Source organism: Anser brachyrhynchus (assembly GCF_964034855.1).
Source record: "Anser brachyrhynchus genome assembly, chromosome: 5".
In the NCBI taxonomy this organism is placed as follows: domain Eukaryota; kingdom Metazoa; phylum Chordata; class Aves; order Anseriformes; family Anatidae; genus Anser; species Anser brachyrhynchus.
The window spans coordinates 60,756,369-60,771,453 of NC_137699.1; the positions used below are offsets into that span (position 1 = coordinate 60,756,369).

At 52.0% G+C, this 15,085-nt stretch overlaps 1 protein-coding gene across 5 annotated transcripts in view; it reads right to left on the reverse strand.

Moving 5' to 3' along the window:
* DAAM1 (dishevelled associated activator of morphogenesis 1) overlaps window positions 1-15,085 on the reverse strand; it is an 88,264-nt gene that overhangs the window by 2,807 nt on the left and 70,372 nt on the right. For all 5 annotated transcript variants that reach the window (XM_080595683.1, XM_080595684.1, XM_080595686.1 and 2 more), the window contains 9 exons: window positions 14,177-14,280; window positions 9,256-9,340; window positions 8,381-8,487; window positions 6,665-6,753; window positions 6,355-6,523; window positions 5,522-5,629; window positions 3,227-3,287; window positions 2,472-2,603; window positions 204-374 (listed from right to left, as the gene is read on the reverse strand). In XM_080595683.1, coding sequence (XP_080451809.1) covers window positions 204-374; window positions 2,472-2,603; window positions 3,227-3,287; window positions 5,522-5,629; window positions 6,355-6,523; window positions 6,665-6,753; window positions 8,381-8,487; window positions 9,256-9,340; window positions 14,177-14,280 — 1,026 coding nt within the window. The remainder of the gene's footprint in view (window positions 1-203; window positions 375-2,471; window positions 2,604-3,226; window positions 3,288-5,521; window positions 5,630-6,354; window positions 6,524-6,664; window positions 6,754-8,380; window positions 8,488-9,255; window positions 9,341-14,176; window positions 14,281-15,085) is intronic.

Below are 15,085 nucleotides of genomic sequence, written 5' to 3' on the forward strand. Positions count from 1 at the left end.
GCATGCACCCGGAACCCCAAACCATGAAATGACAGTGGTTTCCTACCCTCTTGCTTCATTTAGCGAGAGCTGGGTGCTCTACGAGTGCAGGAGCACCTTGCTTGGCCATCAACGCTCCCTGTGCCACCAGGGACGGCACAGCAGGGCTGCTGTCCCCGGGTGTCCCCCGCCAGGCGCTGCTGGACCCGCGGATGCCTGCTCACCTGGGCTTCCATGCGCGCCCGGCGCTCCTCCTCCTCCTTCCTTCTCCTCATGTTCTCGTTCTCCTGCTTGGCCTCCGTCACGGCTTGAAGGAACTGATCGAAGATGCCGAAGAACTCGTCGGGCTGTATTTTGTCCGTGTCTTCTCCGAAGTGCTTCACAGCCTTGGAAAACTGGGGAGAGAGCAGACAGGAGGCTGTCAGGCTGGGGGGAAGACCCACATGGAAAACCTTCATGATGGAGCAGAGCGGAACATGTCCAATGGTTGGTCATGATGGAGAAAGGAATTAACAGCAGGACTTTGATTAGTCAACCCTTGGCTTAAACATGACACGAACCATCTAACGTCTTGTTGTCTGTGCATTAGCTGACCTATAAATCCCCCTGGAGAGGTCCTGTAGCCCCCTCTCTCAAAACACCGACCCTTCGCACCTCTGGCTCTGCTCAGCCCCCTCGAGCCCCCAGCTCGACTTCATTAACCAAGCAGTAGTAAAAGCAAGGAAGCAAAATATTGTGGGACTGAAGACTGAAGACATAAAACTAATAGTAAACACGGCAGGGGAAGGGAAACTCGCACTTTTAAGTTTTCTTTGAAGTATTTTTGGGGTATTATTTATCATTGCCACATGCTCTGCTATTGAAACCAAATGTGTTGGTGAAACTTCTAAGACATTTCTGCCCAGGCTCAGACACAGCACTGGGCAGGGAAATGGGAAGTTTTCCAGCCTTTTGTGCTGTTTGCACAGCATTAGTGTAAGCGAGTCAAATAAGGTTGTAACAAAGGTCAGGACAGGAGATCCACTCTCTGCTGATGCATCCCAGTCCCCAAGGAGCCCACAACTCATCCTTGTGGGCTGAAATCCTTTGTTCTCACTTCCAGTTTGAAGGAGACTCTGTGCACAGAAAGTTCATTAATATGGAGATGGCGCGGTCTGGAGATAAGCAAGCTTTAAAGAAAAGGAAAACAAAATCAAAGCACAAACAGATTCATAAGTTGCTTTAATTTTGCTCTGCGGACTAAGCCTGCCTGGATAATTAAGTTTTGTTTTCAGGGGTGTCTCAGGCTCTTCAAAAGACATTTAGGGCATTTTTATTTCTTTATTAATGAGACTTAGCACTTCAGGATGCAAGGGGGGATCTGAAAGGTGCCCTGTATCAATCAAAACCATCAAGTTTATTCCTGTTGATTTTCATTAAAATACTGATATTATCTGCCATTTTTCAGGAGATTCTGGTAGGGGAAAAGGCTGAAAATGTTATCCTCATGGGATATAAAATTTCTAACATAATTATGTTTCTGCTTTCCTAAGAGAAAATAATAAAGAGATTTGAACATGTGTCTCAAAAATGAAGAGCTGGTGCATTTTCCACAGCCCATCCCATCTGACGACCATGGGAACAGCCACGCACTTGCTTCAAAGTAGGCTTTGCTGGGTTATGGGGGCTGTGACCAGAGCTTCTCCTCCAGATCCAGCCAACGTAAGATGACACAGCTTGTAGACACTTGTCGCCATCTCCTAACTGACTGCAGGCCAGATCTGCCTGGCTACCACCAGCAATTCCGAAGGGTGGCCTCACCTCAGGGTGCAGGCACGGCCTCAGGAAGGCAGTGGTCACTCACGGTGCCAAGCACGGGTGGTCTGGAGGACCCCATCAGGTCAACACTGGTATAACCAGGGAGAAGGAGGTGGTGGCATTTGATAACTTCTGTCTTTGGAGAGGTAGCTCATGCAGTGGGATAAGGATGGGACCTCTCTCTGTTGGGTTCTCCCTGCCAGGTCAGTTAAGATGAAAGCCAAAGCAGGGGGGAGGTACTGGAAGACAGTTCTGCGAGGGCACAGAAACCAGCTGCATGCCCCTTTGCTGAAAGAGGGGAAGCAAAGGGTACCTGGGAATCATAGATGTCAGCCAACGGCTTACCAATTTGCTTGGATTTTAGCCAGCCTGCTGGGAAGAGAGGACAATGTGGCAAGAAGTCACCGCATGTGGCTCCTGGTGGCTGCAAAGTGCTCACCAAGGCACTGCCCTGGGGAAGCTGAACCTTTGAAGTAGCATCTCTAAGCAGGCCTGGAGCTGGCCTCAGTTCATGTCACTGAGCTCCTCAGACACAGTGATGAGCAGCCCAGAGCCTTCATGCCAGGGTCTCAGCAGGACAGCCCTCCTTCATCTCTTGGGGGATATCCGAGATGTCAGCACGCAGCACATGCTCTGGGAAGGGCAGGGCTGTCCCTCCCCTGCTATCCAGATCTCAGGGAGTTTGGTGGCCTTACCAGCTCTTTCGCCTCTGCCAGAAGATCTTCAACATCTGAGAAGCTGAAGCTGGCTAACGTGATGAACTGGCTGACGACAGACACAAATTTGTCTCCTGTTTGCTGAACTTGAGACTTCTGAAAGTCCAGCTCCTTTGGGGGGGAAAAATAAATAAATCTGGTCAGGCCCTGGCTGGTGAGGGACACAAAAACCACCAGCCTCCATCAGTGCCGTTGTGTGTGTGCCCACCTCAGTGCCACAGGTGCCACTGCACCACTACTGCCTCCTGCCACGCGTGAAAACCTCAGATTACCCCATTTTACAATATCATGGCTGCTCTATGCTTTTGAGGCCAAATCCTGCAGGAGAGTTGCTGGGAGCAGCATTATCAGCAAGACAGCGAGTCCTTCAGGATACTTCCACTGCTTCTTCACCTCTCCAGGTGAGCTGCCCAGCCCCAGCCCCTGTCCTCTGAGGTTTTCCAGCCAAGGAGACCCCACAGTACATTCCAGGACCTGCTCCATGCACGTTGTCACTAGATTTACTTAGCCTCCCCGGTGTGTCAGACACAAACCATGCACGTGCCCAACCAACATGCAGGAGCTTCAGTGCCAAAACGGCCCTGGGAGGACAGGCACACGTGCAGAGCAGGGAGGGAGGACCAGCAGATCTCTAGGAAATGTGATAAAAGCAGCTTTGCTGGGAGCCCCCCCGCGGAGGGATGCCGTGGTGCTCAGAGCCAGGCTGGACTGTATTTGATTTAAATAATACTTACAGCCTCCACCGCTCTCAGGCCGCTCCTCAGCGTGTTTATTTCTTTCTCCAGCTCAGTCATGCTGTTGGAAATGGCAGGACATCAATTTTCAGCCTTCCCCAGCACATTCTACAGCTCTCCCACCAACACGACCGTGCTTTTCCACTGCAAAGCCCCCGGTGCTGCAGACGTTGCCTCCTGTTTGCAGGCTGGCGTCTCTCGAGCAGCAAATCATCCTGACAGCCTCGCAGCGAGGGCAGCTGCCTATCTGAAAGTGGCTGCAGCTGCTTGTTTTAAAGCAAAGCACTTTTCTGTGCTTTTAATCAAAGGGGCTGTGCTAAAACACCCCGAGCAGATGCTGATGGTGTAGCAGAGCAGGCGGCGGTGGGATGGAGGAAGGGGCACTCCTCATTCCTGCCCCTTCAAGGTGCTGCCTTGCAAAGGCAGCTCTGCAGGGCTCAGCCCCAGGACTAGGAACAGGAAGGCTGAGCAAGCTCACCAGGCACAAGGAGAGCTCAGGAGAGCTCTCAGTGCCAGCAGAAGGTAATTGTCCCATTGCACAGTGGGCAGTTTTTGAGGGAACCACGATTAGGCGAATACCCCAGAAAGCATCCTTCCCTACGGACTGGAGCAGCAGTCCTTAACAGTAAGGCAATAAAGGGAGACAACCCAAATAAAGAGAAATAAAAATAAATCGTGTCTGGCGCTCAGGCTGTTTACATAAGGCTCAAGCCCCCAGCGAGCTCTGAGCTCAAGTGCTTACGGGTTTCTACCACCACGTCTGAGCGGGAGCTTTCTCACAAAGACTCGATGACCACAGGCTTGACGTCTTTCCAGGGGTGTCTATCCTAGGGCTGGGGTCCCTGGAAATGCTGACGCAAGGTCACGGGGCAAGTGTTCCTGGCAGGTCTAGTCTGGGAAAATGAAGTTTTAGGAGCCCTGTGCTCCAGCAGTTCATTAGCAGTGCTGGGATCGACAGAGGCGGCAATTCTGCTTAACAGCTGCAGGGCTGGGGGGAGTTTAGGGTTTTCCAGAGGGCTAGAAACTTTTTGGTTTTGCTCTAGATTGGACCAAACCCAAATCTTACATATGGTGTCCAGTTTAGAGCAGAACCGATAAAATTCAGGGAAAAAACCCCTCTCTGCAGACGCTTTCTTTCCCATGCGCGTATCTGTACAGCAGCTGCAGAGGCACGAGCACGAGGAGGAAGGCGCCTGCGGCGGCCGGGGAGTGCACCCCGGGGCTGCCTCCCCACCCAGCCTCAGCGACGGCCTCAGCTGATGCCTACAACCAGCAGCCACCCATTCCTCGGGCAAATATTTCGTCTAACCCTTACAGCCGAAAATTGTTGTGTTTTAGACACAAAATTATTGTGTTTTAGACACGGGGATGCTCGCCTCCCCGAATGTTTTTCACATCACAGATGTGCAGCGAGCAAGCCGCCCTTTGCTACAGGAGCACTTTGAAACTTAAGAAGACCTGCAAGGCACCGCAAACTCCTGGCACGTTTGCTGTCATCTCCAAAAAGGTGCCGTTTAAGGCCCTTTTCATGTCCCTGGATTATAAAGGTGAATGCTCCCAGCCGCACGCATGCTGCCTGCAGAAATGTAAGATCTTTGACTCCCAGTCACAGGCTCAGATCCCGGGAGCAGCACAGCACGTCCCCTCCTGCTGAATTTTAAAGCTGAAATAGAGCCCCCATTGATTTCGGAGGGACTTAAGCACATACTTGAGGGCTTTGCAAAGCACCAGCAGATTCCTCGTGCACTTAACCCCAAGCACGTGTTTAAGGGCCTTGCTGGATGGGGGCCTCTCCAGACGGCAGCAGCCTGCTCTAAACAGGTCACAGAGAGGCATGCAGGGTCTGTAAGCACGTTGTGGACACCAGGAGCTCCACGTTGGTGGCAGAAGAAGGGCCAGGCAGGACCCCTCCCAGCAGTGCCCCACACAGCAAAGCCCCCCCGCTGCACGCAGATACGCAGCTGCCCTTTATCTGCAGCCACACCACAACCGCTTCCTACCAGATTACTTGACGTACCATTAGAAATTAATTAAATGCTTCTGCGGTGAGATAACAGCAGGAAACGGCTGCTGCGAGCAGCTCTCCTCCCTCCGGAGGCTGCCTGCCCTTTAGCTGCAGGAGCTGGGATTTAAAGCTATGAGGTGATGCTTGCTGCAGCACCAACTTTCCGCTTCTGCCTCCGCGGCTGCCCCGGCTGGGTGCAGGGGCACGGGGGTGCGATGCAGAGAGGCAGGCTGAAGCAGGAGGAGATGCACCCGCCGCGGACCAGCAGTGCCCCCAAAGTCCCTGCTTACTTGACTTTGGCCGCCTGCGGGATGTCTCGCAGCTCCTCGTGCAGGCGGAGGACTTTGGGATATTTCTTCTCGACGATTGTGATGAGATAGTGCAGAAGAGTAATGTTCCTAGGACAGAGGAGCAGCGAGGTTAGCGTGGTGCTGGTTAAATCCCAACCCTGGTAACTGTTTTGGGATTTCTGCAAGGATGCTGCTCGCTGTGTGGATCCCGGAGAAGGGGATGTGGGTTGGCTCTGTCCCACCACAGCCATGGTGCAGAGCAGCTTGGTCCCTGCAAGCAAGGGGGCTGCAGACCACAGCAGGGACCCAGGGGAGGTGCCCTGAACATCAGCATCCCCTTCCTCCATCCTTTCTGTTGATTTGTAAGGCTGGGCAGGTTTAAGACCTGACCCAGCTCCTCTTGCTCCACGCACGGAGCTCAGCGGGGTGGAGTGGCCGTAGCAGCTCGGGGTGGCTGCACAGGGGTCCGCACAGAGATGAGCCCTGGGACCCTTCCTCTGGCCACTGAGCCACGGCACAACAGCTTCTGGCTTCTCCAAGGGGAAAAAAGCACTGGGAGGAAGATCCTCCACACTACAAAAGACTGCGTGGAGCAGCCCAGAAAGGAAAGCCCCCATCCAACCCCATGCAGACCTCAGCTCAGTTCCCTCTAAACCTTTCATGCTCCAAACCCAATGGTTGTGCCATCGGACATGCTGGCCAGGCAGCCGGAGGGAAGGGATTCCTCTCACCCCCCTGAGTCCTCAGGGCAGTGCTGAACAACCTCTGCATTCCCCCAGCAGGGCTGGAGCCTGCAGAAGCTACCGAGGAGGAGGAGGGCAGGGGCTGCTCACTTGTCAATGCTGGACTTGGTGTCCGCGATCTTGTTGAGGCTGGAGATTTTAAACCCGAAAGCGTTTCCCCTCTGCCCTTTGTTCATGTAGTTGCCGAAGGCCAGGACCACCTCCAGCAGCTGCTGGAGGCTGCTGCTCTGCAGCACCGCCTTGGAGCCGGCGCGGATGGCTGCAGGGAGAAAGGTGAGGGACGTCACCTGCCACGTGCCAGGAGCCCTCGTGGCCAAAGAGCGGCCACCAGCTCCCTCCCTCCCTCCCGCTGCATCTCTGCCATCTCCATGAGGAGCAGCCAGCAGATTGGGTTACTTGCCTTCCACCTTGGGCTTGACTTCTGCAACTCTCTCCGCAAACTTCTTCTTGAAGTAGAGGGACTGCAGCCTTTGTTGATAATGGTTTATCCTGCCAGGGGAAAGCAGAGGTGCAGGCTGAGCTTTGCGTGCTCCAGGTGGAGCTCTGCTGCTCAGCTCTTCACAGATGGACTTACAAAGCATTCCTGAGCCACAGTGATTGAAAAATAATGACCACATTTCTCCCTGAAACTATGCTAGGATGGAAAAAAAAATGACAATTGAAGCTGCACCCGTCACGGGGCGGATCCTGATGACTTCTTAAGCACATGACTAAGTTACCCTGAACTCTGCAGGTTCAACAAGTGCATTTTTACATCCTATTGGTATGAACAAACAGTTCATTCATGACCACTCCTGAGCAGAGGCTGATGAGATCCAGGCTCCCAGTGGCTCTGCAGTGAGGTGGGGCTGGAGGAACCAACACATCCCAACCAAGCCCAGTCCTGAGCAAGTTTGGGATGGCTCTGCTCATGTCAGTTGTATTTAGGCTAAACAAGATCTCACTTGTAAACAAACGGCAGCCTGATTTGAGTTATTTGGACCAGGATCCATGGGAGAGGTGCTCACAGACAAGGTCACAGGCCAGGCTGACGTTGTACTAATTAGTGGTGGCAAAGACATCACTCTCAGTTACAGACCACAGGGCAAATTAAACAGCTATGCCTGAAATATATTTGCATTAGCACATTGAGCTTTCTGGAAGATGAAGGCACAGAAGCAACATTTGGGCAAGAGACTGTGAAGACGAAAGGTGACCTGCAATGGGAAAGCTAATTCTGAGCATCTTCCAGCCCCAAGGGGTCTGAACTTCACAGCTCCGTCCTGCCTGCCTTTGACACTCAGCAACCACACGGTGCATCGCCGTGGGACTCATTGGCACGTTTCTCAGGGAGAAGAGGAGCATTTCTATTTTTTGATCTCCTGGAATGATTTTGGATTGTAGAACTCTCTGACTTTTCAAACGAGTGACTTGCTCCAAGTTCAGCTAAGAAATTCCTTGGAGAAAATTTCAAAGAGCTTAATACTCAGTTGGATTTCAATAAGGAGCTTCAAGATTTTAAACCAGCGCCCCTGGAGGATGTCCATGCAAAAGATAAGGTTATTCATCTCTCAAGACCTCTAAGTCTTAAATGACTGCTGCCAGGATCAGGAAGAACTGACATTTGCTCTCTGTCTCATATATTCTTGTGAGCCCCAGGGCCGAGTCATTTCTGAAAGTGAGGAGGGACTTACCTACACAGCAGGGCAAAATTTACATACATCAGTCTTGAGTATTTGCTAGGATATTAGTGTGGAGGGGAAAGGAGCATCACTGAGGCATTGTTATCATTCAAGCAGCACTTCCCACCTGGACCATGACACAGATGATGCACTGTTTTGCAGAGCTGTGCCAGACTGAGCTTTTCTTCCCCAGGCGAGTGGAGAAGTGTGTTGGGAGATGCCCTGGGAGCACACCACCTCCCCAGAGCACCCATCTCCCATCCCCACCCTGCTCTGTCCAGCTGCTGCTCGTCTGGGATGCACAACCCTGATTTGGGGAGCGCGGCATCACGAGAGATCCTAATGCACCTCACTTGTCCTCCCATCCGTCTGGCTCGCACATTTCTTGATGTGAAAAGCAGCAAGCAGAGCGTATTTCCCAGCCAGGCTCCATGAAATCCCACGGGCCACCCCACCTGCTCATTTCGAAGAGGAACCGGTCAGCCTTGGCCATGCGGTCCAGCTCATGCTTATGCTCTTCCAGCAGGTCAATGTCACCCTTTTCTGGAACAAACTTCAGGAGCTAAACAAGGGAAAGCACATTTGTAGATACGAGCTCCATGCACAGTTCTGCAGTTTTTCATACAAAATGGTTATTTAGTCACTTGAAACTACTATTTTTCAATATGCACAAAGTGACCCCAATGCACCTATGAAATGTTTCAGCTGTCCCTTTGTTCTTCCTCCCTCTGCCCCATCACATGGGTGTCTCTTGCTTCTGCCCTGGCACTACTCTGGCTTTACAACAGCTGTACTATGTCTATACCAAGGTTTCCATATTAACCCTGACACTTGAGATTATAAAGGATTGCTGCAACTCCACATATTGTAGATGGAAATTTTGTGCAAGGAATCCTTTCATGCTTCTGCTGAAGGTGCTATTAGCAGCCCAGTTTTAAGGATAGGTGAATCAAATGCTACTAAAGGGACTTAGAGGGGGTGAAAATTTGGATTCCGTTTTAGAGGACTGAACAAGTTTTCAAAAGTAATTCCCACCGGGCATGAACTTCAAGCTTCAGCCACCAAACAGCTTTGCCTTCAGGCCCCAGGACAGATCCAGGTACTGGCATGGGATGCAAAGGCCATCCTGCTCCCAGACTCGATGCTACAACCTAGCTGCTTTCCTGCTTCTCCAGCCAGCCCCTTGGGTGGTTTCAACACATGGTTGGCAAATAACTCAGGGCACGACGTGTGTCTCAGAGCCACAGTTCGATCCCAGGCACCACGTACAGTGTACTTGCATTTGCAAGGCACGATGCCTACAGGGAGGAGCACGGGATGCGCTGCCCACCTGCTCCAACATGTCTTTCGGGAGGTCCTCCTGCTCGTCCATCGTCAAAATGGCTCGCTTGATCTCCTCATTCGAGAGTTTCAGCCTGGGAGGAGGAGAGGGCAAGAGGGTTAACTGCAGCCATGCAATCGGAAGGCTTGAGGAGCGTGTCCTCAGCCACCCACCAACAGGGCCAGGAGACAGGGACAGCTGAGCTAATGGTCAGCAGCAGGGTCACATCGAGCACATGGTTTGAAGCACATGGCTTGAAGCAGCACATGTGAGACGCGCAGTGGAACAGCACCACCCCCTATATTTCACAATATTTTATATAAGTAATACATTATATATGTATTTTTAAAAGCATGCATGTGTAACTCTGTCCCGTAGCAGTGCTGCTCTTGCAGCGCCAGCATCCCCGCTGGCTGTGGGGACAGCAGGGGTGGCACTGCCTGTCACCAGCACGGCACAGCTGGGCACAGGGGCACAGCTCAGTGCTGCTTCTGATCCCACTTCCACAACCCTTCAGGAAAATTTGGGCAATTTCTGCCGCCTTCTTGGCTGTCAGTGCTGCCTCCCCTACACCTCCTAACTGCCTTGGGATGGAGTCTTCCTCTAGGAAGAAGAACCAAAAAGAAACCCAGAAGTTGGGCAAGCGGACGCTCAGCAGCCTGCAGCAAGTGGAGGCAAGAGATGGAAAGATGCCCTTAGCTCCTCCTGGGCTGAGCAGCCATTAATTACAGTTTAATTGGTCCACAGCACTCCCCGTGACCACTCCCTGCAGGGACTAGGATTGCAAAACCACAAATATTTTCCTTCATGTTTTTGTACTGCAGTCAATAAAATAACCTCGGTGTGAAAGAGGAGAGCCTCTCCTTACCCCTGCCCTCCCCGGCGGCTCTCGGCCAAGCATCGCCATCACAGACCTGGCTCCTTCTGAGGCTTTGTCCAAGCCCTCAGCTGTTTTTTCTTCATCTTGGAGCACTGCTGCAGCTTCTAACAGCTCTGCTTGTGCTCACGCAGGTAAGACAAAGCGCTGCTTTCTGCAGCCTGGTGGGTATCCCCGAGCAAGAGGAACTGGGCTGAGCGCTATGAGCACCGGGCGGTAAGCTCGGATGGTTTCAGGTGCTGGTCTTACAGCCAGACCCAGAGCTGAGAGGAGATGCAGGAGGAGTGTCATATGCAAGGAGATGTCAGAAAACGGTCTTGCACAGAAATTCGGAGGACAGCATTTGAAAACCGAGCTGCACAAGCCAACAGACCCAGGTATCGCTGAGTGCGGTGTGGCAGGGAGGGCTTTAATGAAACCCATCGCCCCAGTTTTGTTGACCAGCACTGCCAAAGGATGATGAAATACAGATATAGCTCAAAGGAGTGAGCTGAAACTAGAAACACAGCCTGCGGTGGGATGTGAGACCTCAGGGGCTGTCCTGTTCAGTGGACCAAAAAGAAGATCAGGAGCAAAAAAGATCTTGATCAGTCCAGGTAATTAGAGGAGGAGGGAATTTTTCATCCTGGCAAATGCTCAGGTAGCAGACCAAGACCTCAGAGCCAGCTTTTGAAAGATGAAGCTAAAGCAGAAAGGGTGCTGGACCCTCTTAGACCAGGCTAGTGAGGGCTTGGCTTAACTTGAAACTTTTTGTTCAAGACTGGAAGTGAAGGATTAGCTTCACTGAGGTAGGTGGAAGAGAAGCGCCAAGCAAACTTTGGTTCCTTCTGAGCTCAGGTTTCTCATCCCAGTCCTCCGCAAACCTCCTGCCCCTGTATCCAGTATTTGAGGGAGTCCCACGAAAGAGGGTTTGTTAAAAGAGCAGTGAGATAAAATCTCACCTGAGCCAGGGACGAAACCACAAGGATCGCACTGAGCAGCGGCCAGGACAATTGGTAGGGTCCCAGCACAAGCAGCAAATCCAGGCCCTACACACCAGTGCTGGAAACTGTCCCCTCTGCTGCTTGCAGTGATGAGGGCGTCCTGGAGATGCCCTCCTTGTCCCATCCGATGGTGATGGCCAGGATGGACGTGAGCTGACATTGGGTATGAAGTCTGCACCCAAGCAGAGGTGCCAGGGCACCAAGTGTCTATCAGTCCTCACCCAGTGAAAACCAGATGCTTGCTGGTTTGGAACATTCAGGAGATCCCTGGGAGAAAGAAATGCTCCCAGGAGAAGGCAGCTGGTGGGCAGTTACCTCTCCCCAACGCACAAATGAACCTGAAGCTCCCCTGTGACTGTCTGCGAGTGGGTGGCGAGGGGCGAGGGTGACTTCTGTAAGCCCTGCTCATTAAATGCAAAGTCAATAATAAAATATACAAAAAAAAGGCTGAAAAAAACTTTTCTCAGAAATCACCAAAACACCACGCCAAGAACAAGAGGCTGCCTCGGGATCGGCAGAGAGCAATCGCGGGGCGCCAGAAGCAAACAGCTTCTCAGACAATGTGATGGGAAAGGGGCCAGTGAAAGCTAGAAGCTTATCTATAACCACAATAATTATCATTGTTGGCAGCAGCTGTCGAACGCGAGCCGTCTGAGAGGAACGGGGTCACAGTGCTTGCTGTCACGGGGATTTAAGGCCAGCGGCTCGGTGATGCGAAGTGACAGCCCGCCGGGCCGGCAAGCGCGGGGCTCGCTTGCGTGGCTTTTGTAGAGCCCGGCGAAGGATGTAATAAGTGTGAAAGGGAAAAACAAATTCCGCCGGGAAGGGGACGCGCCCTCTTGAAAAGCCACATTCAGTTGAGAAAAATGCTCAACACTGCCTCGCCGGAGAGAGGAATCAAACGAGCCATTCAGTGCCAGCACGCTCAGAAGGGGACGGAGCACGGTCCTGATTTGCATCTCGCAGAAGGCAGCGAGCTAAAAATACACACACGTACACCCGCAGCAACGGCGAGGACGGGGTGGTTTCATTGAGCAAGACCCAGCACTGCACTGACGATGGCATAGCCGAAGTGCTCTTAAACAAAAAGAAAAAAAATCAAATGTTAAAAATATTCTTCTGCTGCATTACAAGCTGAAGGAAAATCCAGTGATCTCACTGTGCAGTAATTTCTCCCAAAGCAAGGGGAGCAGGCAAAAAAATAAATCTACAGAGAGAGATAAAGTATCTCGCTGGCCGTAATCTTTCCACGCTGCAAGCCAGACAATGGCTGTGCAGCTTACAAATGTCTGGGCTAAGCACGGGGCCAAGCGGGCAGGTCTTTCAGATGTCAAAGTCTGCTCGCCCCTGCTTCGCCCAGCCCCTGCAGCACAGGGAGCAGGACACTGCTGCTCTGCCCCACTCAGAGACGGGCAAAGGGTTGGCTGGAGAAGTCTGCTGGAGAAGCAGGGCTGAGCTGAGCCTGCAGAGGTCCCCGGGCGCAGGCAGGATGCTGGGCAGGGAGCTTCATCCTTTCCTTTTTTGTCAAGAGAAAATCGCCCATTTTGGGGAGAGAAATCTGCTTGTGGTCACTTGCAGAGATGGGGAAGGAATAACTGGCTGCCGCTGCAAATGCTAGATAAATACCCTACAAGCAAGTCCCCAGCAGCGTCAGGTTGGCAGAAGCTCCTGCAGCAAGGGATTAATCCCGAGGCACCTCCAAGGCCGGGGTCAGTGTCTCCTCTGGGGCAGGGCAGCTGAGAGCCCGGGTGGGTGCAAGCTGCTGGCGATGGCCACAGAAACCACAAAGAGAGCAGCTCGGGATCTGCTGAGAGTCAGGGCTCACTCCCTGTTGGTTTGTTGCACATTTATTTGGCTGATTATACTGGTGCTTAGGAAATGGTGATGCTGGGCAAAACCATGCAGCTCCACGCCCCACTCGCTGCTCTCCTCGGGAAGGACCCAAAGGGCAGGGTGGGCAGTGGCCTCCCTTTTTGCCCATCCCTGTTGGACTAATTACTGGTGACTCGTTTCCAGCCACTGCTGGAAGAGAAGGACTGGCTGGTGAGATGAAATGAAGACCTTTATTCAGCGAGGCACCTCAGACACCTTTGAAGTTAAGCACTCGAGTGGCTCTCCTTCACACCAAAGGGGCTGTTCGTGCCCTTGACCTTCAGCTGCATGCTCAAGCATCTTGATGGATTACACCCAGTCCTGCTGTGACTGTGCTCAACACAGGGGAGCAACCCAGGCAGTGCCCCAGTCCAGCTGCTGTGCTCTCTAGCTGACATAAATGCACTCATTCACATGCTGCTTTAAACTCTGCTCACTGTAATCCTTCTCATTTTCACTACTGCATTTGAGGAAGCAAGAAAATCCCTAGAAGCAACCCAGAGCAGAAAGCAGGCACCGTTCCCCACCCGGAGGTGCTGTTTGCAGGCACCTGCCTGCAGCTTGCCAGCAAGAAAACCCCGTGGGCTGACCCGCTGTCCGGACACCGCAGGATTTGGGAAAGCCCACCCTGCCCACCGCACTGCTCGGGGCAGGCTGGTCCTGGGTGCCACAGAAGCAGAGCAGCTGCTTGGTGCCCCAGAACGACCACTTTGAATGGAGCTGGATTTTACTGCTGTTGGATTATTTTTTTTTTCTGGGTGAGACAGAGAAAAGCTGCATTCTCTGCTGGTTTTGTCTTTTTTTTTTTTTTTTTCCAAGTACCTGTGCTGCTGGTTCATCCTTCCACACCACTGCAGGCTGGTTTATTTTACCTGGTGAAAAAATGCCCTTCTTATCCTCTTGGCAGAAATGAGATTTGGGGCTCGGATTAAATGACTTGTAACAGCATAGGGCTGCCCTGGCTGGAGCGGGACATACTGGAGGCTGTCATCCTGGCAGCTGCTAACAAGGGACACTTCTGTCCCAAAGCCATGCATGGCCCATGGCACCCATGCAGGACGTCCAAATTACACTGCCAGCTGTGGCAGGGAAGCTGCTTGCAGTCCCCAAACACTGCACACACACACACAGCATTTTCCCCAGCATACAGAGACCATATTTAGCAACCACCAAAGCTCAAACAAAGCCTCAGCCCTACCTGGAGAGCAGGATGTTGCAGTTCTGAGCTCTCCGGCCGTCTATGACCGAGAGCTCCTTGACTTTGTGTCGGGAGCTCAACGTGTCGTCGATAGCATCTTCCTTCTACAAAAAAATAGGGGAGAAAAAAAAAAGCATGGAGAAAAACCCCGGAGAAGACATTTAGTACTCTCAGCACATACCAATGCGATACACAGCGGGCCCCCATTAATCAGGAGTGTCACCACGGGTTACGGGTAAAACCCATAGCCTGTAACTGAAATACAGTGAGCTGCTTCAGAAACCAGAACTGGCTTTGAAGCCACTGGCTAGAAATGTAAATATTTTCTCAGACAGGGAAGATTTAAGAATCTGCAAACACACAGGCGCTGGTGAATAAATAAAGCAGGGCTTTCTTAGCGTACATATTTGTGATACTTCATTAAACCCTCGCATGAAATGTTTCATTACGGGCGGCTGCACACACTCAGGCCCACTCTTGCTCCGCACCCCAAACATTTGCAGTTGCCCTTCACGCACCAGTCCGCAATAACAAGTTTACCAATGAAAACGACCAGCCTCACAAATGCAACTTGCTGCATTCGCTTCTCTTTCAGGGAAACGCTTCCAAAACAAGGGATCTGAAAGCACAAATCCTTGTGGCATGGGCTCCTAAATCTCCTAAGCAGCTCGCAAACATTATTGTGTTCAAATGAATAACAACGTGTAAAGGTGCGGCTGCACACAGACGGGCAGATCCAGGTAACAGTGATCTTGCAGGGTTGCCCAAGGAGTTCAGGTTGACTCTGGTTTTAATTTACCATATTGCATGTTGTAGTCAGGTTAATAAATTAAAACCTGGCTATTCAATCCTTCTGTCAGGAACATAACCCTGCGCTGCGAGGTCCCACGTGCTGCAGATGAGCACTAA